The sequence below is a fragment of the Seriola dumerili genome, unplaced genomic scaffold (genome assembly GCF_002260705.1).
Source record: "Seriola dumerili isolate Sdu_G_001 unplaced genomic scaffold, Sdu_1.0 BDQW01000149.1, whole genome shotgun sequence".
Lineage (NCBI taxonomy): Eukaryota > Metazoa > Chordata > Actinopteri > Carangiformes > Carangidae > Seriola > Seriola dumerili.
In genome coordinates this window covers 429,146-453,699 of record NW_019174404.1, presented here as the reverse complement: position 1 = coordinate 453,699, position 24,554 = coordinate 429,146, and the positions used below count along the sequence as shown (strand labels likewise).

General features: G+C 42.1%; 1 protein-coding gene across 1 annotated transcript in view; it reads right to left on the bottom strand.

Annotated features, from left to right (window-relative positions):
* The window catches only part of slc4a11 (solute carrier family 4 member 11), a 73,689-nt gene that overhangs the window by 42,766 nt on the left and 6,369 nt on the right, over positions 1 to 24,554 (bottom strand). The window contains exons 2-3 of the mRNA XM_022750893.1: positions 7,120 to 7,170; positions 3,084 to 3,200 (exon numbers count right to left, since the gene is read on the bottom strand). Of these exons, the coding sequence (XP_022606614.1) occupies positions 3,084 to 3,200; positions 7,120 to 7,170 (168 nt within the window). The remainder of the gene's footprint in view (positions 1 to 3,083; positions 3,201 to 7,119; positions 7,171 to 24,554) is intronic.

Genomic DNA, 24,554 nt, shown 5'->3' with positions numbered 1-24,554 from the left:
GGTTGGAGGGGGGGGGCTGGAGAGACAAAACAAAACACACTCATCAACATTCAGCTGTGCTGTCAATGAATAATGCACTGAAAATCTGGGAATAGACACTGTTGGGCATGACAAACACTCTGCACCTGCGGGCGAGAATTTTGCCTGATGACAGCAGCGATAATTCAACATATTACAGCTGTATAGAGGGAGAGGAACGTGGAACAAACACTGACAGGTTTAGGGGTTCATCTCCCACTAAAGCCAGGGGTGTGAATCGATGGCTTGTGATTAGGCGTGAACGGTTTTATACGCTGAGATTATCTAAATGCATCTGCTGTGAGAAGTTATGTCACATTGTCAATATTCTGGGGTGTATTAGGACAATACACAATTAAACATTAAAGTTGAGTTTTTTCTTTCTCAATTTGATTTGATTTTACAAACTGTAATTCTGTGAAATCAACATTTGTAATAATGTGAAAGTATTTTTATTGTACCGGCTCCTACAAGTTGAAAAAATAACAGGATTGTGTCGTTAATATTTTCATTACTGAAACATAACACAATGTTATTCTCACAAACATTCATGCTTTCACTGAATATGATACAAAACATAAGACAAAACACTTCAGAATATTTTCAATTGACAAAGCCGTTCAACTGAAACTGAAAAAAAAAAGCAGCAAACTTTAAAGTATGCATTATACTGTATATACACATTTAAAAAACAAAGAACCTCCTGCTTTCAGAGTTCCCACAACCTCTTTTCAACCTCAATTCAAGGACTTTTCAAGGACTTTCCAGGCCCAGTTCCCTCAAATTCAAGGACTCAACGCGCCATGGTTCGAGATACGGATCAAAGTTAATTACTGTTGCAACAACGCTAAGAATTTTTATAATGAGAGCTAGCAGCTTTACAGAAGCTCAGAGATAATCATTAAAGAGAGGCTTGGATGTGTGAACACTTCTCGGTTGTGCTGTGCTGTTACAGACTGTGTGGTCTACTTCTACTTACATGCGGACAGCAGCAGGAAGCCTATTTACTATATATACTATTACTATTTATATATTGCACTTTCATGACCCAGGTGAATTTATGTGTGTTTTCAAAAACTTTCAAAGCCTTGATTTTCTTTTTCTCGTATTTACAAACTTTAAAGGATTTAAGGACACATGGGAACCCTGTGCTTTATCCACATATAGCTTCATCTAAGGGACCTCACCAGGGAGACCACAGCACCACTGATTGGTCAGTTCGCTGCCTTGTATTTCCTCCCCCATGTATGTGGTGTTGGTGGAGTTTGTAGACACAGAGGCGACAGCATGGAGCGTGTTGAAGATGAAGATTTATTTGGCTTTGCTTTTCAGTAAAACTAGACAAATTTATTGTTATTTTGTGAATTAGCACGAATTAGCAAACTCTCTCCTAGCCACAGTTGTTGCTCTATGAATGTATAATGAACGCCTTGTGCATCCATCTAGTGTTGCAGTAAATCTGTCTTAAGAGTGAAGATGCTGATGGAGCCGCTGATTTCATTTCAAGTTGGAAGCTCTTATATTTTGGAGTCTAATGATACGGTTCCACATCCTGGCCCGGAGGTCTAAACATCACCCATCTGTCACACTGGTATAAAAAATTGAAACAAAATGAAAAAGTGGTGCAGCACAAATAATGTTGTAAAGAAATGGGGGAATGTGTCCTTATCAGTGGCACCGAGATCAATATTTATGGTAATGAGCGCTGGATATAATCTGTTCTGCTGTGACAGTTAACATTATGCCACTCTGGGTATTTTACACTCTTATTTTAGACCTGACATTCATAGCGTCTGTCCAAACTGTTTCCGCCATTGTTCCCCTCCTCTAACTTGTTCCCAGCTTGCACCGCTCCGCGTCTCTTGTCAGATGCCTTAAGTGTTACTATGTATGGAGAATCAGCCCAAGTGACATGGTCACCTGTCACATTCAAAGGGAACGGGCATCTCTCTCTTTCTCTCTCTCTCTCTCTCTCTCTCTTTCTTTCTCTGCCCGTGGTGCACCTGTGGCTGTTGCCATGGCGATGGTAACCTGTTGACCCGTGGGGTTTCTGGTGATGGGGTCAAAATCATCTGCACCTGGAGCTGAGGAGCTGTCTGTCAAGTCAACACCTGCCATCAGGCTCTGGATGGACTCAGACCCCAGCAGACCTCCGCAGAAAATTAGTTTAAAGTAGTTCTGAGGGGGGGTTTTTTCTGTTGCTTCCTTCTTGAACGAAGCTGCGGAGATCTGCCCGTGATTGATGACACACACACACTCCCCTTTGAAGAAGCCCCACGTTCTGGTATAAAACATCTCCAAAAAGGCTGAAGTGCAAGGAACAAAAAGATTGAACTGCTGATATTGATCACACAGCGGAGGGGATTATTGACTGGAAGACGAATATTCAGAAAGGCAACCAGCCAATTCTTTAAAATGTTTTTTATATCTAGGAAAAGCCGGTAGTGACACACATTCCCACTTCTAATGAGGTAGTGTTAGATGCTGCAGAGAGATGCCTCTATGTGCACAATTCAGTGGCTCATTGCTATAAATATTGTGATCCTACACTGACGCACTATTGTCTGTCAAACATAGAGTGATGTTTTTCATGAGGTTCAGGGCGGGTGATAATCCTCTGTGGGGTTCGTCACTACGAACGACCTTGAACACACCACTTCAAATACTGCAGTGGTGAGTTAATCTTTAATTGTTGCTCATGTTGTCTCTGTTTCAACACAACCAAGCTTTCAGGTGCTTTACATTGGAGCAATTCTTCAGATACATGAGCATTTGGAAGCAAGAAAAATAAATAAATAAAAAAAGTTTGCATAAAATGTTCTGACCTTTAATTTCTTCCATGCGAGCAAATCCTTTTCTCCTCTCCTTCCTGCCTTTATCTTTCGCCTTCTCACACCGTTTCTGCCGCCTCTCCTCTCTTTCGATCCCTTTTCTATCTGTTTCTCCTTCCTGTCTCCGTCTCCATCCACCCCCCCCCCCACCCCGCACCCCCCCAATCCCCACCACACACACTAAAACCCCGGTGCCCTCTCCATCTCTCTCTCTCTCTCTCTCTCTGTACTGACCTGGCCCAGGGCTGATCTGGTTGTCATAGAGGTGGATGTCATCTCCGCAGGCGATCGGCGAGTCCTGTCCCTCCTCTCGGCCCTCGCTGCCCTCCTCCTGCTCCGCCTCCCGCTGCTCTGGGGACACAACAGCACAGGGTCACCTCCTGGACCTCACTGGCTCCCAGGCAGGGCGGCAAACTAACTTTTGTTATTATTATCCTCAGCTGGCAAGTCCCAAAATTCAACAGGTACTTACTGAACATTCAGAAGAATCACTTATTATCAGATTGTAAAAACTTGATAAGTAGAAACTACAATTACCATGCCTTGCACTCAGATTTCACTCCAGTTTTCCTTTTCATGTCATTTCACAAGAAAGTTTGGCTGCTGAGGCTGTACGAAAGTCTTTACCTTCAGATACGAGCACAACAGGCTTTGTTGTGTGTATTTGCAACTAATTATTTTCATTATCGAATATTCTACCGAGTATTTCCTCAATTTTGTCATTTATGATATTAACTGGAAAAGATATTTAAGTTCATTCTATTTGCAGCAGGTACAATGACTAAAATTTGACTTTTAAGCAAAATCGTTCACAGTTTTTCTTCTGTTGATCAATGAGCAACGGTCCTTTCAAAATAAACTAGTATTAGTATTCGTGACCATGACAGCAGACAATGCTTTAAATATGGATGCTGCTGCAAAGAAGCTACAAATCCTAAAACATGGCTGCCTCATGCACGTCTTCAATCAGCACTTCAGTTTCAAGGTGGACACCAAGATCAGTGTCTCCAGTTCAGTGTCTGACCAAATGTGAAATATGCTCACAATCTCCCCTTCCTGGGTTACAGCGTTGACTAATGGCCGGAAAAGTGTTTTCGCAGAACATTATGATGTCACAGTGAAGTCGACCTTTGACCTTTTTGGATATAAAATGTCATCGCTTCATCACTTTATCCTATTAGACCTTTGTATGAACTCTTGTCACAATTAGCGAATTAATTGTTGAGTTATGGCCAAAGAAAAAGTGTTTTGTGAGATCACAGCGACCATGACCTTTGACCTCTGACCATAAAAATCGAATCGGTTTATCCTTGAGCCCCAGTGGACGTTTGCACCAAATTTGAAGGAATTCTCTCAAGGCGCTCCTGAGATATCGCATTCTCAAGAATGGGACGGATGTAGAGACGGACAGTCCGCGGCTGTCGTCAGCACGGAGGCATGAAGAATGTTTTCTTTTTAAATGTCAAAATTATTAAAGAAAACTGGAGACATTAAGTTGGTCAGTGGTTGTTTTAGACAGAGGACAAGTGTGTCATGAATCAGCAGGTGGATGCAGGTTTTTCTTGGTGTGTTAATGGTCAGGATTTTGAACGGTAGACGGTATCACAGGACCCAGCCTGCAGCCTGTTTGTATGACTCATCCCGTTCTGCCTCCCTGACACAGCAGCCCCTTAAATCCAATCCCACAGTAACTAGTGAGCTCCCAAATATCATCCAGCGATCGGCTTGATGCGACGAGAACAATATCTCATGCTCGTGCTCTTTATCGGCTGACCTTATCCACGAGGAGGCCCGAATTTCAGTTCATTCAGTTTGTCTTGCATCAGGATCATCCCTCAGCACTTGACATTATTTGAACCTCTCTGTGTCGTCACCTTGCCTGCATCCCTCTGTGCCTCAGACTCACCGGCTGGGCTCTGACTTTCAAATCACCTTGGGGAGAGAGCAGCGGCTGCCGAGCGGGAGGAACAAATCCACTATCAAAACCACAAACGCTATCAATTTTTTAGAAAAGTTATGAAATGTTCATTACTTGTTTTTGTGCTGCGATTATTCTATTATTTACTCAGTCATCAATCTTCATCTCGTATGGAATTTTAAATTAAACTCGAAACTCATCATTCAGAATTAGGGCTGACTCTTCTCACAACGTGATTTGAACAATAAATGGGATCAATCCTGCGTCATTTGAATTCAGACGAGCTGCGCGTGAGGCCGAGCGCCGCCTCAGGGACTGATCAGTGGATACAAGCGCGCGACGCAACGTGTAGAAGCAACAAGTGAAAACACTGAATGACTGACATGTTCCTTCAAATCGTGCAGCGTTCTGCAGCAGCCGCATGAGGAAACACCACGGTGTTGCACACAGCAACACACCTCAACATTAAAGATGTTTTCACTTTGATGCTTTGTCTTCTGAGAATTACTCGAAGGTGTGCATCTGCCTTCAGCCAGGGCTGCAACAGACCATAGTTTTCATAGACGGTTTAATCTGCTGAGTACAGAGTCTTCAGATAACAACGATAAAGATCAGCGCCTGTTCTGATATCGATTCATTTCATTTAATATCAGCTTCTCAATTAAGAGGATTTACTGCTTTTCTTTGCATTATTTGACTGTGAACATTTTTAGATGTTGGTTTATTGGTAATTTCACAATATTTATTATTATTATTTAATATTCTAACATTTTATAGATTAACTGAGAAAACATTTGGTAGATTGTCCAAATTGATTGGATTGCTTTCCTAAAAATCAGAAAACACTGGAAACAGAGGACGATTCATTCTCTTCATAAACTTGTTTGCTATAATTTATTTGTGTTGCTCAATAAATCAAATTGTTTCAGCACAAATTTTAACTGGTTTCGAAGCTTTAAAAGAGGACATTATTGGACTTTCATGAGTAATCAAATCCTCTCCAGCCATTAAGATGAAGGTTATGTAAGTACCAAAAAAGGCTCCATGTTTAAAATGATGATAACACCCTCACCTGAACTACACACCACATCCATTAATAAAAATGATTACACATTCATGAAGTGAGACATTAAGCTTCAAGGACAACAGCAGAGTTACTATTTCATGTGGGAAATTCCTTATGTTTAATGAGTGTGGCAAACATTTAGACCAGATCACAAGACGATGATAAATCTGTCAGAATCTGCGTAGCTCTCCGACTCTAAGCTTTTCAGCCTGAATCAGTTCCTAAAATCCACAAATTTACCTAAAAAACAACCTGTAATGTCGCCTCAAAGCACAATATGACAAAATCAAAGAAAACTCAAGCCCAATCCCTCCAACGCCTCCCTGTTCCCATCAAACACATACCGCAAAATTTTACGATAACTTTGTGTGTCTGAAGATTTTTGAAATTCCTATTCTGCACACGTTGCATGTTTTTATCGTGGTTTTTCTTGTTTTCTATTGGAACTAGGAACATAAAGACACAGACGGCTCAGGTCCAGCAGGACCACGTCTACGGTTCCGGACGTACTACAAACATTATTTCCCGCGTCACCTCGCGCCTCGCAGCCGTTGGTCGCCAAGTTGCGTTCGAGGAGCATCCGGCTTCCAGACCAACGTTCGCTAATGAACCTCTAAGATCACAATGGTTGATAATGCTAACTTACCCACAATAATGTAATTGCATTTATACCCTGATAAAAGGTTGCCTAATAAAGACGGTCATGTTCGGCTGTGTGTGTGTGTGTGTGTGTGTGTGTGTGTGTGTGTGTGTGGGGGGGGGTGTCTGTGAGTCTGCTGGGTGAATTGGTGTGTTGCAGGAGGGGAATAATTGGCTGGGAGAGAGACGGGGAGAACCAATGCAAGCATATTCTGTCCTGACTGCTTGTGCTGCACATACTAATTGGGTGCTTCTCCTTGGCTTGAAGGTAATGAAACTGCCGTTATCATAACAGCCGGAGCAAAGTTCATTATTTATATCCAAATGCAGTGGGGTGTGAGAGCTGGGAGAGTTGTCTGTGTCTGTGCTGCAGCTCTAATCTTTAAGTCGCATCTTTCACTATGGATCTACTGTACGACGCAACATTACTGGCAGCATTCAAATAAAGAAAAATTCCTCTACCTCCCTCTTCCATCATGATGAGAGGACTGCAGGTTTTTTTGTTTGTTTTGTTGTTCACACTGCGTCTCCAGCGCGTGGATTATTTATCGTTGTTTGCTTTGTTTTCGCGTCGTGGAAATCCGGCTAATGTTGAAAATTAAGTGTACAGTGCATTTCATAAAGTCCTGGCGGTGACTCAGACTCACCCATTTCTTGAAAGAAGTATCCATTCTTGGACATCCCAGAGGGAGGCGCCTCTGCGGGAGAGAGCAAAACAGAGAAAGACAGTAATCACTGAGGTGAATCTGGGCAACAGTAACAGGCCCTGCAGGGAGCAATTTTCATTTTGAAATGAGATACCCATTATTTGCTATTCTTTTCACACAGTAATTGTTGGTATGAGAGACGGTTATAAATACAAATACGAGACATGATCAGACCTTTGTTAGTCATTTAGCGCTGCTGTTTGAGTGGGGAAAAACCTGCGCTTTAAAATGCAAAGGCCCCTCATGGATGCAGAATTTAATATTATTAATTCAGTCAGTCGCTCATGAAAGTATCTGCCCCCCATTGGCCAGTCGCAGAAACAACAATGATAACTAACCACACCATGAATGCAGCCATACTGATAACAAACAGTGTGTCACGCCTACGACACTTTGTTTTTGTTAAGGTGTACGTCTGGTGATATTTTTTCTTTCCTGTCAATAAATTCCAAAAAACCCCAAAATTTGAATTGATCCTGTTACCAAGTGCTGTCTGTGTATCCAAAGTTATTCCCTCTGAGCCACAGAGCTCCGCTATTGTCCAACAACTATTACAAACACACCGATGAGTCACACAGCTGCACTGGGAGACATGTTCCTTCATTACAACGAACAAACACACAGTGTAGTTTATTCCAAGTCAATCCCACATACACAGTCCTGCTGTCGTAAATACTCACTACCCCACCAAAAGTGTATTAATCCGCAGCTGAAAATAATCCCCCCCAAAAAAATGCACTATTTCCTCCTATTTGAGCAACATTTGCTAAAATCTACAGTGTCCGGCTGTTTTAGGAAACGATGTAATGCTTTTCCTGTGAAAGTGAAATGAAAGTCTGCATTTGTGAGCTGTTTATTTTTCAAGATGGAGGTCTCCAGTAGAAAACTAATGGGCTTGGGACTGAGAGGCACAAACAGGGCAGGGGAGGCCTTGAGAGACACAATCACAGCGTTGGTATCTATTGACAATGAAAAATAGAAATAAAATATTGGCAGCGTCATCCTTCAAATCGCTGACTGATTTGAATTTAGTTTTCCTGAATTTAATTCAGCCTTAAAAACACAGCAGCGATATTCCTCATTAAAATTCCACACATGCCAAGGAAATATTTTTTTTTTGGGGCTGTGGCTGTGTAACATCGGTCGTATGTAATGGTGGTGATAAACCATTACATTTTAAATCCCTCTGATTGAGCGCCAACTTCACATAAACTGCAAACAAGTGCTGCAGGTTTGAACACGGTGTGATGAAAATCCCACGCTGTTAGACGGCGGCAATGAGGCAGGTCGCGGTTTTGGTGCCTGATGCAACATGACGCAGATGAGACATAAATATTACCGTCGGCCGTGGAATGTTAATGATTATTTTCATTATTGACTGATATGTAAATTATCTTCTCGATATATAATTACTGTAAATGCTCATGGGAAGTTCCCACAGCCCAAGGTGACGTCTTCAGTTTGCTCCATTTCCATAGAAACGAATGGTTTCCAGTGCTACTGGAGGAAATGCTGCCAGTCGAGCTTAATATGGCTGTCGTTCGTTGAGGAATGCTAATAATGACAACAGGATATTTTAGCTGTAGATGTTGTGGGTCTGATGGAGAAAGTTAGTCTACAGATGTAGTCTAAACTAAATGTAAACATAGTCTAAACACGGTGAAAATACTTGTGAGAATCTCCCAAGGTGAAGCCGAGGGGAAGTGCTGCTGATGTGCTCGCTCTGCACAGCACATCCTCGTGTTTCAGAGGCTGCCACCAGGGAATCTTTCTTTGTTAAACGATTAATCAAAATTGTTGCTAATCGATCTTTTCAGCAGTAAATAAACTATTGTTGATGTCCAGCTCTACGCTCTACGTCAACCTTGTTTTCCAGTTAACCTAAAAACACAGTGTGTGCACATTCTTCAACCTGTTGCTGTGACTGATTTGAACATTTAAATCACAAGAAGCAGCGAGACCCTCAGAGAGAGAGAGAGAGAGAGAGAGAGAGGCCATACTTCTCTCAGTCTGATTATCTTCTGTTTAACAGTGAACAGAGTCTTCAGACTATGTATGTTTGGAAAGAGAAACCTCTCTTCTAATAGGGCCACAGCTGTCAAAGACACTCAAACACAAACCTGGGCGACCCTGTGGTTCAACCGGCGGGTAAAAAGAGATTCCCTTTAGGCGATGAAAAGTGTTATCAGGGAAATGTTAGGGCTTCATTCCTAGCATGTTCATTAGGCAGAAGAAATGTTAACAGGCAGCGATTATATGCAGTACACACTCTTTTCATCAGCAAAGGTCTTGACTTTGCTAATACATTCAGTGATAATCCATGGTGAGTTTTGCTTCCAGGCAATCGCTTTGCAACGGCAGGGAGCGGCGTTTTTTTTTTTTTTTTTTTTTGTAAATGTTGGAGATCTCATTTTGGAATTAAACTTAATCTGGTGAAGAGCCCCACTACAAACACACAGAGGGAGAATTTAGAGTACGAACGTTTCAGAGTGTTTGTCACACGGCCCTGTGGATGCGTGCAGCATTCAGATGGCACACGGCGACGAGGCGAGATATGGAGCGGCGGCGAGGGGGGGGGTTCTCTGAAGGTTACGGAGACATTGTGGGCTCATGCTGAAGGAAGGGAGGGGTACGGCGGGTAAGGTGTGTGTGTGTGTGTGTGTGTGGGTTGGGGGGGGGGCTGCAACGCTACCAGACTTCAGTGAGGATTTTCTTAAGCATTAAGCCAATATGTTTACATATTCATCATATAACCAAAGATCAACGACATGTCTTGCGGGTATCTCCCTGACTTGACTGCTAAAATCACAGAGGGACAGACTGGGGGAAGAATGGCACAAACACAAGCAGCTACACAACCACTTCCTGTTAAATGTCCTTTAGAAAGAAAAGAGTGTCTTTCTTTAAAATGTCAAATCTGAACTGACTGTCGTCTGAAACTATGTGAAACTTTGATGTAGAAGAGGGACGTCGTGTACACAATCTCTCCTCTTGAAGCAGACAAATAATACAATTTTAATTATACAAAATATCCCTGCACTCGTGGGGCTGGGAACGCAAAGTAAAAAAAACTATTTAAAAGTTAAAGAACCTGGGATTCATTTATCCCCACAACAATTAGCTCGTTTAATCTACACAGGTAATGATGTACTGTAGCTGCTTGGGTCTGCCTCCCTGGCACTTTGACTCTTCCTGGCTTGGGTAATGATATGTTGATTTTTCATTTTTAAATTCTGTCTGCGAACCAAATCTCCCCTGTGGAATACAGACAAATTTTAAAGGAACAGTTTCACATTTGGGGAAATATTTGCATATTTGCTTTCTTGCTGAATGTTAGATGAGAAGATCGATGCCACTCTAATGTCTCTACGGTAAGAATGAAGGTACTGCGGTTAGCTTAGCTTAGCACGAAGACTGGCAAAGGGGGGGAAACAGCTAGCTAGGCTAACTTCAGCACCTCTAAAAGTTTATCTTATTATCTTATTTGTTTAATCTGTTCATAAACCAAACTGTAAAAAGGAGAGTCCTGTGCCTGACTATTTCTTGGCTGGACTTTCAGGAGTTTTGCTTTCACCTCAATCACCGGCCAAGAAATAGTCAGGCACGTAACCTCCCTTGAAATGACGAATGGCTGTTGTACCACTTAAAATATAAAGTGTTAGTGAGTTAGTGGAATTTCCCCCCAGTCTTAGTGCTAAGCTAAGCTAAGCTAAGCTAAGCTGAGTTTCATCGTTGCTGCTATGTTGTTGGATGTATGATAAGAGTTTGTCAAATCACAGAATCCCCCCCGAGAGGAGAAAAACACCTCTTCCCTCTCTTTTTTTTTTTTACAAAACCGGAATTGAGCCGAAATGGAATAAATTGATTTATCAGGCCAATGTAGCGACCTTCAAGGCCGTCAGTCTGCCTCGCTGCTAATGGAGAAAGAGTTTTAAATGTCAAAGACCTTTACTGTGTGAGCGCCTCACAACTAAATGGCTGCACATTCTTAATTCTAGCTGGTAGTTCTTTACTTGCTGCTTGGTGATACTTCACTTCTGTCACACTATGGGAGAAAAACATCCACGTTAAGATCCATTTCCATAAAATGTCTGCTGCTACTATCTGTCAAAACTGGAGGGGGGGGGGGGGGGGCCCACCAGGTGAGCTGATGGTGTGTTTTATGAAAACACGACATTTTAAGTTGTGGATCTTTCTGAGGTGTGACAAAAGTCTGCAGAAGAAATTTTAGCGAAGCAAAACTCCCCAGCGGTGTTTTCCTCTCCACATGCTTTCCTCGAACATCCAAATAAAGAAACACAAATCAGTTCCCTCATTCGAGCTGCCGCGTTAGCACAAACACGTGGGAGCATTTCTCCGACACCCTCGGCTGCCTCCGTTTTACTGGGTGTGTTTGATTGTGATGTCAGTCACATAAACACAATTTTTTCTCTTCACCCTCTCACACAACGCACACAGGTCGATGACATCCCTGCTACGCAGTCTGTTTACCTGCAGCTGCTGCATTAAACATGTCTCTCACAGCAGACGCACTCAGCGAGGCGATGAGCATAATGGATATACAGACATGTATAGCATGTTGCCTTTCAGACGCAGGTTTATTTCACCTCAGCGTCACAAAAACTCTGTTTAGCTATTTTTATATGTGCAGCCGAATAAACTAAATAAACAGAGTCATGCTCTCAGCTCAGCAGCCGGAGGCACAGCCTGAGTTCTTGCATCATAGTCAAGTTTTTTTCTTCTCTCTTGCTTGTTGTCTTTACGCACACATCTCCCTCAGCTGTGAGTTTTTACCTCGGTTATCATTATTGTTGTTATTATGATTATTTCAGACATGCAACCTGTTACACAAAGGTAATGGGAATTTCACACGTCAATTTCATGTCCCAATACGCACCAGAGTCGCTATTTATGACGTACGAGTCACAATGGTAATGACACTCGGTCAGACTTAGTCATATTCCCTTATTAGTTCCCAATATTTGGTGCGAGTCTGAAATGAATGCTGTCACATTAACTTAAAGGCTGCAGCAGCACAAGGTTAAATAAACCTGATGATTAAATGCATGTCATGTTCAGCCTTATTAAGAGTGCTGTAATAGATGTATCACACTGCATCTCTCTTATGCATCACTTTAATTAACCACAAATACTGAGTGAGCCAATTTTATAGTACAGTGCATCCATAAAGTATTCAGGCCCCTTCACTTCTTTCACTTTTTTTTCATGTAGCAGCCTCATGCTCAAATCTTTAAATTCATTTCCTCCCTCATCAGGCTGCACTCGATATCCCATAATGACAAAGCCAAAACTAAATTTTAGATTTTCTTTTTTTGTTAATTTATTCAAAAGGAAAGACTGAAATCTGAACTATTGAGACCCTTGAATCCGCACTGAGTTGAAGCAGCGATTACAGCCTGACGACTAACAGTCCGACAAACAAAAACATTTAGTTTATTATCATTTATGACGAAGAAAAGCAACAGATCATCTCAGTTGAGAAGCTGCAGTCAGAGAATTTTTTGCATTTTTGCTGGAAAATGAATTAAAAAAATGAATCAATTATCAGAAAAGTTATTAATTGACAATGAATTACCTGTCAAACAAACAAGGCCTATTAATTTGACTATGAGCTAGCTAGCTAAGTCTGGTTAATATGATAGCAACATGATGCTATCGTTAATCATTTCCACGACTTCAAAAGACTGGAGACCCGGAGCCTCGCACAACGTCAACAATATCAAGTTTGGATGCTACAGTGTCACATGACGCTCATTAATTAAGGTTTTAATTGTAGATGTAGATGTTGCCAGCAATGTTTTACAGTTTGTGTCTAAAAAAAGACTTGGTGACATTTTTTCTGGGAACATTACTGAATCAATTTGTACAATAAAATACATCATAGAATCTGAATATCATGTGGGCAAAGGTTTAGTTACAGAACAAACAATAAACTATGTTCAAAAATTATTTTTAGCACACACAGAGACGTTTGAAAATCATCGAACAAAGCCAAATCTTTTTATTTCAATATCCTAGAGGGAGTCTTCTGTTGGACTGCTCATTTATTTATGTGGCTCATCATGCCAGCTTCCTGGGAAACGCTGTGCTCCTGTGAACTGCATCGTACTTTGAGTGCTGTGATCAGGAGCAGCATCATGGCGAGCTGTTTGGCGCTGACAGATGCAGGAGAGAGATTTAGAAGGATTGGAGGGCAATGCACGTTATCCGTGTTACTGGCTGCCAGATCAATGACAATACAGTAGGAACATCATTCTGTTGTGAAACTTCGGTTTATGACCACATAAAGAGCTCTGGTCTAAATTTAAGAACCAAAATAACTAATAATAACTCAAGTGGAAGGAACAATAGCAGAAAGTAAAACCTTTACAGATGCTATTTTAAATAAAACTTTTTATTTTCTGGAAGTGATTAACCTCGTGCATCCTTTTAATATTTTTGTTGGCAAGAAATTTCTACATTAGAATTAGTTTTTCGTCCTCAGTTAAGACAGATATCGCTGCAGAAGTTAAAGGTGCAGTAGACGATTTTGGAGAAAGCTGGGAGATCACAGTGGCTTGGACCTAAAGTGTCAGTAATTGACTTGGGACTGAGACTCAACAATCAACTGGCTCTGATTGGTTGTTTTTGCTCAACCAAACGTGTTTAGGAGCAGTGGGAGGAGCCAGAGGAACCTGACCTTTTTCACAGATTATCTGCAGGCACGAAGCGGGCCACCAGCGTTGTTAGGCGTCAGGTGATCAAAAATATAATGTTAGGACAACGTCTAATGCCAACATCAGTTTGATGTAGAACACTGATGACAGCTGATATTTTGTTGGTTTTAAGTTGTGCTGTTAAGTAACCAAAATCCAACGTCTTCTAAACATCACTTCCAACCAAAGTGTAACATCTGTTAAGAGTCGTCTTTATGTTTTTATTTTATTTGTTTTAGGTATGTGTTAATACCTTCAGCCTCTGCCTGCTATAATGAGCTGCTCACATGCAGACTGTTAGACGGAGCCGAGTTAGGGCCTTTACATACTTCATGCTCTGATGGTCCTTTAGAGACAGGTTCATTAACGGTGATGAAGACTATTCTATTGTGAAATCAGAAGCAGATTCACTCAAATTGTGTTTATTGAGACATACTGACAACTAAACGAGTCGATGAAAACCATAAGGAACAAGGACACCAGGCTCTGTTCAATGCCAGGAGTCTGGGACATATTACTCTGAACGTCAGCGTGAATTTATTCCTTGCATGTTCATCTATACTCGACAATTTGAATTTCAAAATACTGCCATCAGTGCGTGTGTAGTGCTTTCTGCGAGTCTGATGGCTCAAATGAAACATATGCAAATGATCTAATGGTGAGATGTGTGAATGGAAGAGAGAAAAGAAATTGTAACCTGCTAAACTGCAAACACATTATCATTTTAGAGATTGAGGTTAAATATGAAAGCTGCAGAGGTTCCACTTAGCCTCAAAAACTATCCTTAAAAAAAGCACATTACATATATGCAGTGCCTAATTTTAACTTCAAAGCCTGTTCACTTGTTTCAGTAACGTCACATGTGATAGTATCATGAAAATACAAACAAAAATACCTGGTTGTTTTGTAGTAAAAGTATCTCACACTATTGTCATTGTAAATTTTCATGGTCTAAAAAAAATATATCTAAGACTTATGAAGGCCTAATGAAGAAAACTGAATAAATGAATCAGGTGGAAAATGTTTTTGTTAGCTTAGCGTTAGCAATGATGTACAGTAGATTAGGCACACATGCACACTAAGCAACATAGGTGCATCAAGAGATATTTACATATTTGTGTGTGTGTGTGTGTGTGTGTGTGTGTGTGTGTGTGTGTGTGTGTTTTTTTGTTTGTATTCTGAGGAAGCCACCGTTGCACACACATGCCAATCACAGTTGGCACCAACCACAGTGTTTCAAAATGTGAGATAAAATCGGGTCTGGGCACCAGCCACAGTTGCATCACAGCAAAGGCACGCACTCACATGCTAGCCGACACAAACATACTGTGCTGACTGTTGCAACATCACCCCCCCCACCCCCCCACTCACCCACCCCCCATTTTATTTTCTATAAGGAGAAAATAAAAAATAAAAAAAAGGAAAAACTTGATAATAACGAATTGTCTTTATCACTTACTTCTCACACCTGGGGCGAGGTGTAAAAATGATGAGTATGCAAAAAAGCATGCACATTCCATTTCCAACACATAATCTGGTATCTATAAAAACTCTAGATGAAAAACACTGATTACCAACTGGACGCGATGTCGACGAGCGAGCAACCGTCAGATACGTCAGTGAAAAGCAATGGCTCTACTTCTGCAAACTATTTTCTTCAAAGTTATATCATCTTTTAAATTTAAATCCGTTAAAATTAAACCCGGCTAGTAGCTAGGTGCTAGCTGGATTATGAAATACTTCCGTTGTTCTGTCATTAGCCTGTTGATAGTAACTCACAGTTAATATCTCTCCTTATTACAGCCTCTATAACGAGCCTATATAAAATATAACAGTGTACAAATCGCAAACAATAATCACTCTAGCTGATGAAATGATTGGAACTTATTCATTTTCAGAGAGAGAAATAAAAAGCAGCGCAAAAACCCAACATCTCCTCATCGTGCTACACATTTTTTTAGATTTGCCATGCACACAGCGATGCTTAGAATGACAGTCAAAGGCAAACACGTGATCAGTTAAGCATTATGGTCCCAGGTAATGATGGCTGCTCTGACGATGTTGGACACCCGTGGAGATACAACACCATTCTTTTAAATTGTGCTGCTTATTTCATCATCCTTTAGATTGAAGCAGCGGTGCAGCAGGCACCAGCACTGATATGCAAACAGCTGGTTAAGAGCATGTCTACATTTGCTGTTTATATATGGAAATCTGACAAAGAACACGTATGTATATTTCTGTCTTTGAGCATACGAGTCGAGCGCCAGACTGACTGACTAAAATACAAAAATACATAAAAGAGTTTTAAAAGAAAACTTAAGTGGTTGTGAATCCTTCACAATTTTATACATGCTCATTTTATGATGAAAAAAATACAAACACGTTAAGTTAAGTAGAAGTCATCGGGAGGAAGGTACAGGATAGTTCATCAAAAAAAAAAGATGCAAAATAACTTTCTGCAGAAAAGAGGAAGCTACTTTGCAAGCAGGAAGTCAGAACTGGTTGGAACAATATAGCACATACGCCTCATCACTCTCACTGATCTGCTGATGTGTGTCTGTGTATGTGTGTGTGGGTCTGTGTGTGTGTGTGCGAGTTCTTTCACTTAAGAGTCAGTCCTTTCATCATTGCCCAACATACACATAAGGGAAATATCTGTCAACATCTGCGCCGTTTGTCTCTTGATATAATGTCAGTGTATATGCCACATGACAAACTCTTTCTTCCCGATAAAACCAAATTTTGAAACGTCTGATACAAGCTATCTGCAAAAAAAAAACCCCCAAAAAAACCCCCAAAACAAAACAAGATGGCAGGCATCTGCTTGTTGCTGTTGCAGCGATTGCGGTTTTTGCGTCAGTTTCGAGTACTAGTGACACAGCAGGTAACAGCTGCTTGACAAAAACAGACAGATGGGTTTCAGCTGAGAAAATGTTACCTTCGATTTCTGTCTCTGGAAATACAAATACCCATGTGGGCTACGAATTAAACACCAGCCGACCCTTCCTCCTGCTTTGAATCCCCCTTTTTTGGAGTTGAATTCTCAAAAGAGAAAACAATGTGGAGGGAACATGACTTCCCACCGTCCACCGTTAAGAGGAAATAAACATCTGTATGAAGTACATCCAGGGATAGTGTTAGTGATTTGGAAACCCCTGGGCGAAAACTGAGATGGAGCCCTGTAGGTGTATGCACGCACCCACATTTAATATGATTTACCACCTCTCTTATGAAGTCTGAGCACTGCAGGAAACCCAGCCTTCCCCTACCTGGCCTGACGCAGTCATATAGAGAGCAGCACTGTTTGCAGGCGGCTTGTTTCAGTAATGAAAGCCGAGGGAGAATTCTCCAGTCGGCACTGAGTTAGAGAAGATAATAATGAGCCAAGAAAAACATTATACTCGTATTCTATAGGTTTCGAATTTCCTGAAAGTGGGAGAAAGTGAAAACAAAAACTCTGGGGAGAAGTTTTTGCAGTTTTGTCGACCACAGGCACGAGCACAATCCTGGTACAGTGAGGCATAATCTGACAGAGTCTAAAGCGGGATAAATATATTTTTGGTAGAAGTACAATATCAGTGGGTGAAGTCAGGATGGAGCTTAAATAATGGCCATCGCCTCTAATCCCCTTTAAAAGCAGCAGGCGGTTCAGTATTTTAGAGAGTAGCAAGAAACAAATATATGTACAAATCAAATAGGAAAACGGAGCGATTCCAAAAAGCTTCACCAGCAGAATTTACATATTAGAGAAGACACATTCATTCTTTAACTTTATAAAACAAAGACATCTGTGTACTTTGGCTTTGATATTTACATTACTGTTTGGCGCCTATATTGTTTCCTTAAGTGATTAAAATGTTTCCTGGGTACATTTACATGTGCACAACAGTGAGGTTATTGAAAATACTGTGGGAAAAGCAACACACTGGTAGAAACAGAGATCTTATTTACACAACAGGAAATGGTGTGAATTAGCCTAAAGGATAAGGCTGCAGATATTTGACTTTGTTATTGTCAACAACATGGTTGTCTGTCTCCTAATACTTTCCAACTTCCACAGCCTGTCTGTGGCACTCTGACTAAAGCTTTTCAGAACAGTGTATTTATTCTTAAAGGCTAAATAACTCCTAAATCAGCTGGGCAAAGTATTTTTTTTTTTACAAATAATTATTCAAACATATGTAAAAGTGCATTTGCTGGGAACAAATTTCAGGGAAAATGTCAAATATTACCAGACAAAGTACTCAGCACGCAGCCTGGGAATACCTGGCCTACTGGTAAATTATATTCACCAAGTTGTGGTAGAATTTTGTGTCCCTCTTTTACTAGAACAAGATAAATCATTAAAGGGATTCTAAAGGCAGGTACCCACACTGCGCGACCTTTGTTTAATTAGTGTGTTGCTTAAAAACTGCAGATGTAACACACCGAAACACTCCTGCTGCTGTGCGATGGCTGCAGGTATTTAATCAACTGAAAGGGAAGGACCTTCCACATTCTACAAGCCGCTGTGGACGACTTTATTGGTACGAATCACTCATTACTCTAACCCGGTACAGACTCTGCCTTAATTGCATCAAAAAAAAGTGTTTTGATGTGTATTTAAATACTCCAAGACAACAGGAAGTCAACTTATACGACCCTCGGTGTGTATATAAACCAGTCAGGTTGAAACCGATCCAACCGCCCCCCTCCCCACGCAGGCTGGTCTATTCCAGGGCAGTGCACTGCAGGTACATGCAAAACAGATGCCAGAACCCCCAGGAGGGACGAACCATGGAATTTACGGGAGAGGTGAGGCTGAGAGTCTAAAATGAAGAGGGCAAGAGATTAAAAGGTGCCCCTGCTGCGTTTGTAGGGGAATCTACGAGGGCTGGGCCAGCATCAAGGAGGAGGTCGGGCCTTTTGTTGGCTAATTGTGCCCAAAGGCTCTCTTGGCACCCGTCCTCTGTAGAGCTGTGGTCGTTGAGAGATCCCAGGCGGAGAGGGAATTCCTTGCGATGCTCTGCTCTGCTTTGGGCCGCGCTGTTTGCTCGTATACACATTTTAAACAGCAGGCCCACATTTGGCCTTTATTTGTCTTCTTTTTATTCCCAAAGAATCTTAAAGAACCTCAGTCAGCACGGTAATTACGCACACATTGTAAATGGCAATTTACAGTATGTGTTCGCATGGTATTTCCCAACAGGCGTGGGGGGGAGGGGGGGCGTACTGGAGCATTTTGTTTTCTCAGGACTGAAGCATACTGAAGACATTTACTTTGATGTACTTCTGTATTTCATTAACTCAGGTTCATAGCAAATTCAACCTGTTACTAGTCACGTCAACTTACATGTGCATGAGACGGATGTTTGGCAACTTGGAAAGGAGAGGAAGTCAAAACAAAACTGATGACCCACACTGAAATATCACGATGGACTCTGTCTCTGCACTCCTAATGATAATCTGTTAATTCACGATATTGTTCCTTTCCTAGAAAAATGAACTAAGCTAGTAAAGTAGAGCTGAAACAATTAGTCCATAAAGAGGTAATTCAATCAACAGGAAACTAATCTACACCTATTCTGATAATTAATCAGTTGAGCAAGTCATTTAATGGCTCCAGATTCTATAATATGAGGATTTACTACTTTTTATTGTCTTAAATTACAAACTAAATATTTTAGAGACATTTTTCAGCAAAAAAATCTGCTGAGTAATTATTAGCTGGAGCCCCACAGTTAACCAATCTGGAGGCAAAAACACACATAATGACGGAGAATAGCAGTCAGCAGGTATTACACCTCCACCACGACTTTACATGTGACGAGGAGCCTGCAGCTGCTGCAGCTGCTGCAGGCTCCTCCCGACATCTCTGTCATCATCCCATCTCCACAGGTTGCTTCTTAAAACTGCAACCGCATTCATTTGCGATCTTATCCTTCCCATCGCCAGCTGAAGGTGAATCCACATCACGCCGGCCTGGGAAAGTCTCGGTATCCACCAGGAAGAGCCGGCTACTCTGTTCTAATCTTGTCCCAGATAAGCAGCCTAAACTGGACGGATTGACCGCTGAGGTGGGAAGCCACCCCCAGGCACTCTACGAGGGGTGTTTGTGCCATGCTGTACCCACTGAGCTGTTGAAGACAACCACATCAGTGAGCGGTTTCAGGCCAGCTCTGTGAAGAAACATGACTTTGGCTTGATGCTTAAACTCGTCGTAAACACACACACAGCTCCACCAGGACAAGTCTGTGGTCTCCCATCAGATTCACACGCTCACACTTTGAATGCAATTTGCCACTTTGTCAACACCACCTGTTAACAAAAGCCGTCCGACGGTTTTCATACTTTTCAGACATACTCTCTGATGTTGATTCAAACTGAATCCTAAACTCCAGTCGCCACAAACTGAGATATGAGCCCTGTGAAAGCCAGCTGTCAATAAAATCCCACCTTTCCAGTGGCGACACGTTTTACTGCAGATGTGAGCCTGAATCTTTAATCGATATTTCAAACAGGAGGAGTCAATACTACACAAAAATTACAGCCCACGACAGGTATTTATAAGGCACAGGCAAATACATTTAAAGGGGCTCACACTCTCTGGGTGATAAACTAATCCATCCATCCAAGCAGCCAAGAGAAACCCTTTTCTAGAGTTGACATGGAGTCTGTTAATAGACAGAATATCAGCAACTAATCAGTTAATTGATTTTCAAGAGAGTATACTGTCCCCCACCCAGGCATCTGAAGTAAACACCACATTTTTTGATGGATGTTTTTATCCAAAGAAACTTGAAGTACAATGAGTCACATCAGGAGGAAAAAAAAATAAATAAAAAATCTACTTTTGTCCCTCGGTTTCCTTGAGAAAAGAAAAGGCAGAAATCTTCGTTCAGACTCAAGGGTATAATGAACCATACATTCGCAGCGAGCTCTCCACCCCGTGTTGTCAGTGAAGGATGCTTGCATTGATAACAAGGAAGTGTAGAGACGTTTAACATCACATTGTGACAAGTGTCTGGCAAAAAGATGATAATTAAAACTAAAAATGCCAAAATATCACATTCAAATCGGAAGTCTCCGCCTCCTTCAGGATTCATTCTGCTCACACGAGTTTCATCACATTCTTTTATCACCGATGTTGAAAGCGTTTACTCAGCGGCAGTTGTCTTGTATTTAAATCTACTTTGTTTGATTAAGGCGCAGAGCGTCCGGCTCTGCCGCAGACAGCTGTGTCCTCACGGCCGCTGTCTGACGTTGATGATGTCACAGCATCAGAGCCTCCTTGACCACGGAGCGGGCTGCGGCCGAGCTGTCTGGCAAGCAGATGGACCCTGACTGGGCTGATGCCGGACAGCAGTGCAAGTGTGTTGTGTTCATGTGTGCATGTGTGTGTGTGTGTGTGTGTGTGTGTGTGTGAGAGAGAGAGTGTGTTTATATCTGTTCCCATGCCTTCATAGATCAATACATCAATGTGTGTAATTTATCAATTTGTTTCTGAAAGTCTACAGGTGTTAGACCTGTTCCCATGATTGGGAGCAGAGGAGCTGAGTCTGGACCTGTGCGTGTACGTATATGTATATAAGAATATGGCAGAAGACAGAGTTGCTTTAGGCAAACCTGATCAAGCCAGTTAAAACAAGACTGCAAATTTGATTTCATTATTTTTTTACGAATGCAAGAACTAAAACTCGACAAGAACATTTCATCCTGAGACTGACAGCTGGTTTTTGCAACAAGCCACGGCCAAAACGTGACTACTCCACTGTTCAATTCGTTTTGAATATTTATCTAATTCAGAATTTTGTGCAAAAATTCAGTCGTGCAGCATTTTTTTTTTCTTTACCCCCATGAATTTAAGATCCGTCTTCTGACGTCAGGTCTGTGGACTGAAAAGCTCTGCAGTAATCCTCTGGTCCTTCACCTGAGAGGGATTGATAGTTATAGTGAGCCGACTACTGCGAGTTCACAGATGAATCCGGCCCCCGTCTGCGACGCGGCGAGACGAGGCATCGTGACTGAGGTTAGCGCAGGAACATGCTCCAATTTAAACCTCTCCACCCCCCCCACCCGCCCAAACGCCCACCCCCCGGCGTTTCATTCGTTTTTTCCCTCCCTTCTTCTTTTCTGTCCTCTCTCCATCTGTTTGGTTGTGTAATTCAACATTTTTCACATCTTTCCCTCTTGTTCTCTCTATCTCTTTGCTGCTTTTCTGTCCTCTCCCGTTCTCAAACAGTCACACGCAGGTATAGGATTATGCTCAGGTGCTGCAGCAGGGATGCTCTGCTGTGCGTGCGTGCGTGCGTGCATGTGTGTGTGTGTGCGTGTGTGTGTTCATAGTGAGTGAGTCAGGCAGTGAATGTGAGAGTGAGTGTGCAAGTGACTGAGGGTGTTGTTCCACTACACACACACACACACACGCACATGCACACGCACATGCACACACACACACACCAGCCAACCGCTTGCTGCAGAAATTGGCTGTCTAGATTTTCATAGAAGGGGGAGAGGAGAAAAAAAAAAGAAAAAAAAAAAGAGCCAGTGCTGGGGGATTCCTGCTAATTGCTTGCACATTCTCCTCTTCCTCTGGCTCGATTAAAGACAGGCCACCATCTCGCTTTCAAGTCTGCTGTTCTCCACACGGCCCTCTACTGTATGCTGCCTGCCCGCTGTCCGACAGCACATCTCACTGCTTTTCATTTGTGGTGTCCCCCCACAGAACTACAAAGACACAGTTTCCACTGAATCGACGTGCGGTAGCAGGAGAGAAAATGCCGGCACAAAGTCCGGTCTAATGTACGTGTGACACGCTGTCTGTTTTCATACCCTATGTGAGTTCCTTATTTACACCGTGCATCATGTAAAATGTAGAAGTGTCAACTACAGCGCAGTACAGAGGACGTGAGGTTTAAACTAGATAAAATATCAAATTTAATGGCCGTTTTAATAAAAATGAGCTTGTCGGCTGAGTATTCGTATCTTTTTAATATGCGGGACCCTGGTGACAATCAAACCACTAACCTCAGCAGTGTCAGTGCCCTGCCATGCCCTGTTCAGTAGCTGTCTCTTTGCTTAGCTTACTTGTATCCCACCCGGCACTGACAGAATTTAAATTAAGCAACCTTGGCTACCTACTGTTCTCCAGCTTATCGTTCTACAGTATGTGTCACTGCTCATCTTCTTGCTTAATCCTCCACCTGGCACTGGGTGTGGAGTGGCTTGTGTAGTCTTCTGTCTATTTCATGTCTTGAGTCTTCTTTTTACACTGTAGGTGAGATCCTCTCGTCCTCATACATCACTTAGTGTGAACTATGCTGCTATGTCGACGTGTCTCTGCACCGGTGCTACCAAGTCACATTGATTTACATTTAGTGTACAACACCAAACTACTCAGCCGGACCTTAACCACAGATATTACATCAACTAAACTAAATGTGCCGGAATATGGACGCAATTTCGGCGCTGCGATATCGATGATGTAAATTACACAGTCGCGACATGCGGCAAGGACAAAGAGGACATCAGACACAGAGAGAGAGAACAGTGCACAAACTCCACGTATGGACAAAGAGCACACATGCCAGCCTGTGTGTGCAAACTCAGCATTCAACAGCTGAATGAAGTGAGCAGCATGAGCACATATGAGCTCAGTCTGAGCGGGAAGGAGGAAACGTCTGCAGGACTCATCGACCTACATGAGGCTACTTGTTCCTGCAGCTCAGAATGCATCTTGTTTGAACTGTGTGGGTCATACATGATAGGACATGTGTGTGTGTGTGTGTGTGTGTGTGTGTGTGTGTGAGTCTGCATTATACCTCGAATACATATTGCCACACTCCACTCAACACGACAATATTTCTGCTCAGGCACATTGGGAGGACAGCTTTACAATCAAGGTTTGGGAATTCATCAACATGGGCATCCTCAGACATGTTGGAATAATTACTATGTTCGTGTGTGTGTGTGTGTGTGTGTGTGTGTGTGTATGGGGGGGGGGTGATATTGAGTGGAGTCGAGCTGCAGCGCACTATGTCTACCACTCTGTTGTGTTCTGTTTGCTGGTTTTAAATTAAATTCACTGCAAAGGAGAAAGAGCCCTTGCACAGCACACATTGTTATGTGGCGGTGAGGCTGTGCAGCCGTGGTAGACCTACAAGAGCAATATCAAACAGGAACTGAAACAAATACCTCGCCTGCGCGCAGTACTGTTTCCTGTACTGTAACCTGTAGAGTCTGCTTTCATCTGCAGTGGATGGATGTGCACATGTAGGGGTGATGGTAAACTGCAGCCTGATTACACAACAGCAAACCAGAGCGGCACGTCATGACCAAAGACGGAAGAGGACCACCAACATTGTGTTTGTTTTTTTATTTTCTAAACATGTGCATTTGTGTGTGTGTGTGTAAAAGTAGCTGCATTAACTTCATCTCCATGTGTTTGGGTGTCCGTGTGCATTTCTTCTTGGCTGTGTGACTGTGTGGATGATCTTCGACTTCAAATCGTGGACAAAGGCGTCCAACACTGTGCTTTTTAATTAAAAAAGCATCTATTGTATCTTGAATTTAGATTAAGACATGACCTCCCTGTCAGGTCAAATTAAAGTGGATCAAATCTGCACTAAACAGACCCTAACAACGGTTTCCCATCTTCCACTTTCACCCACTGAAAAC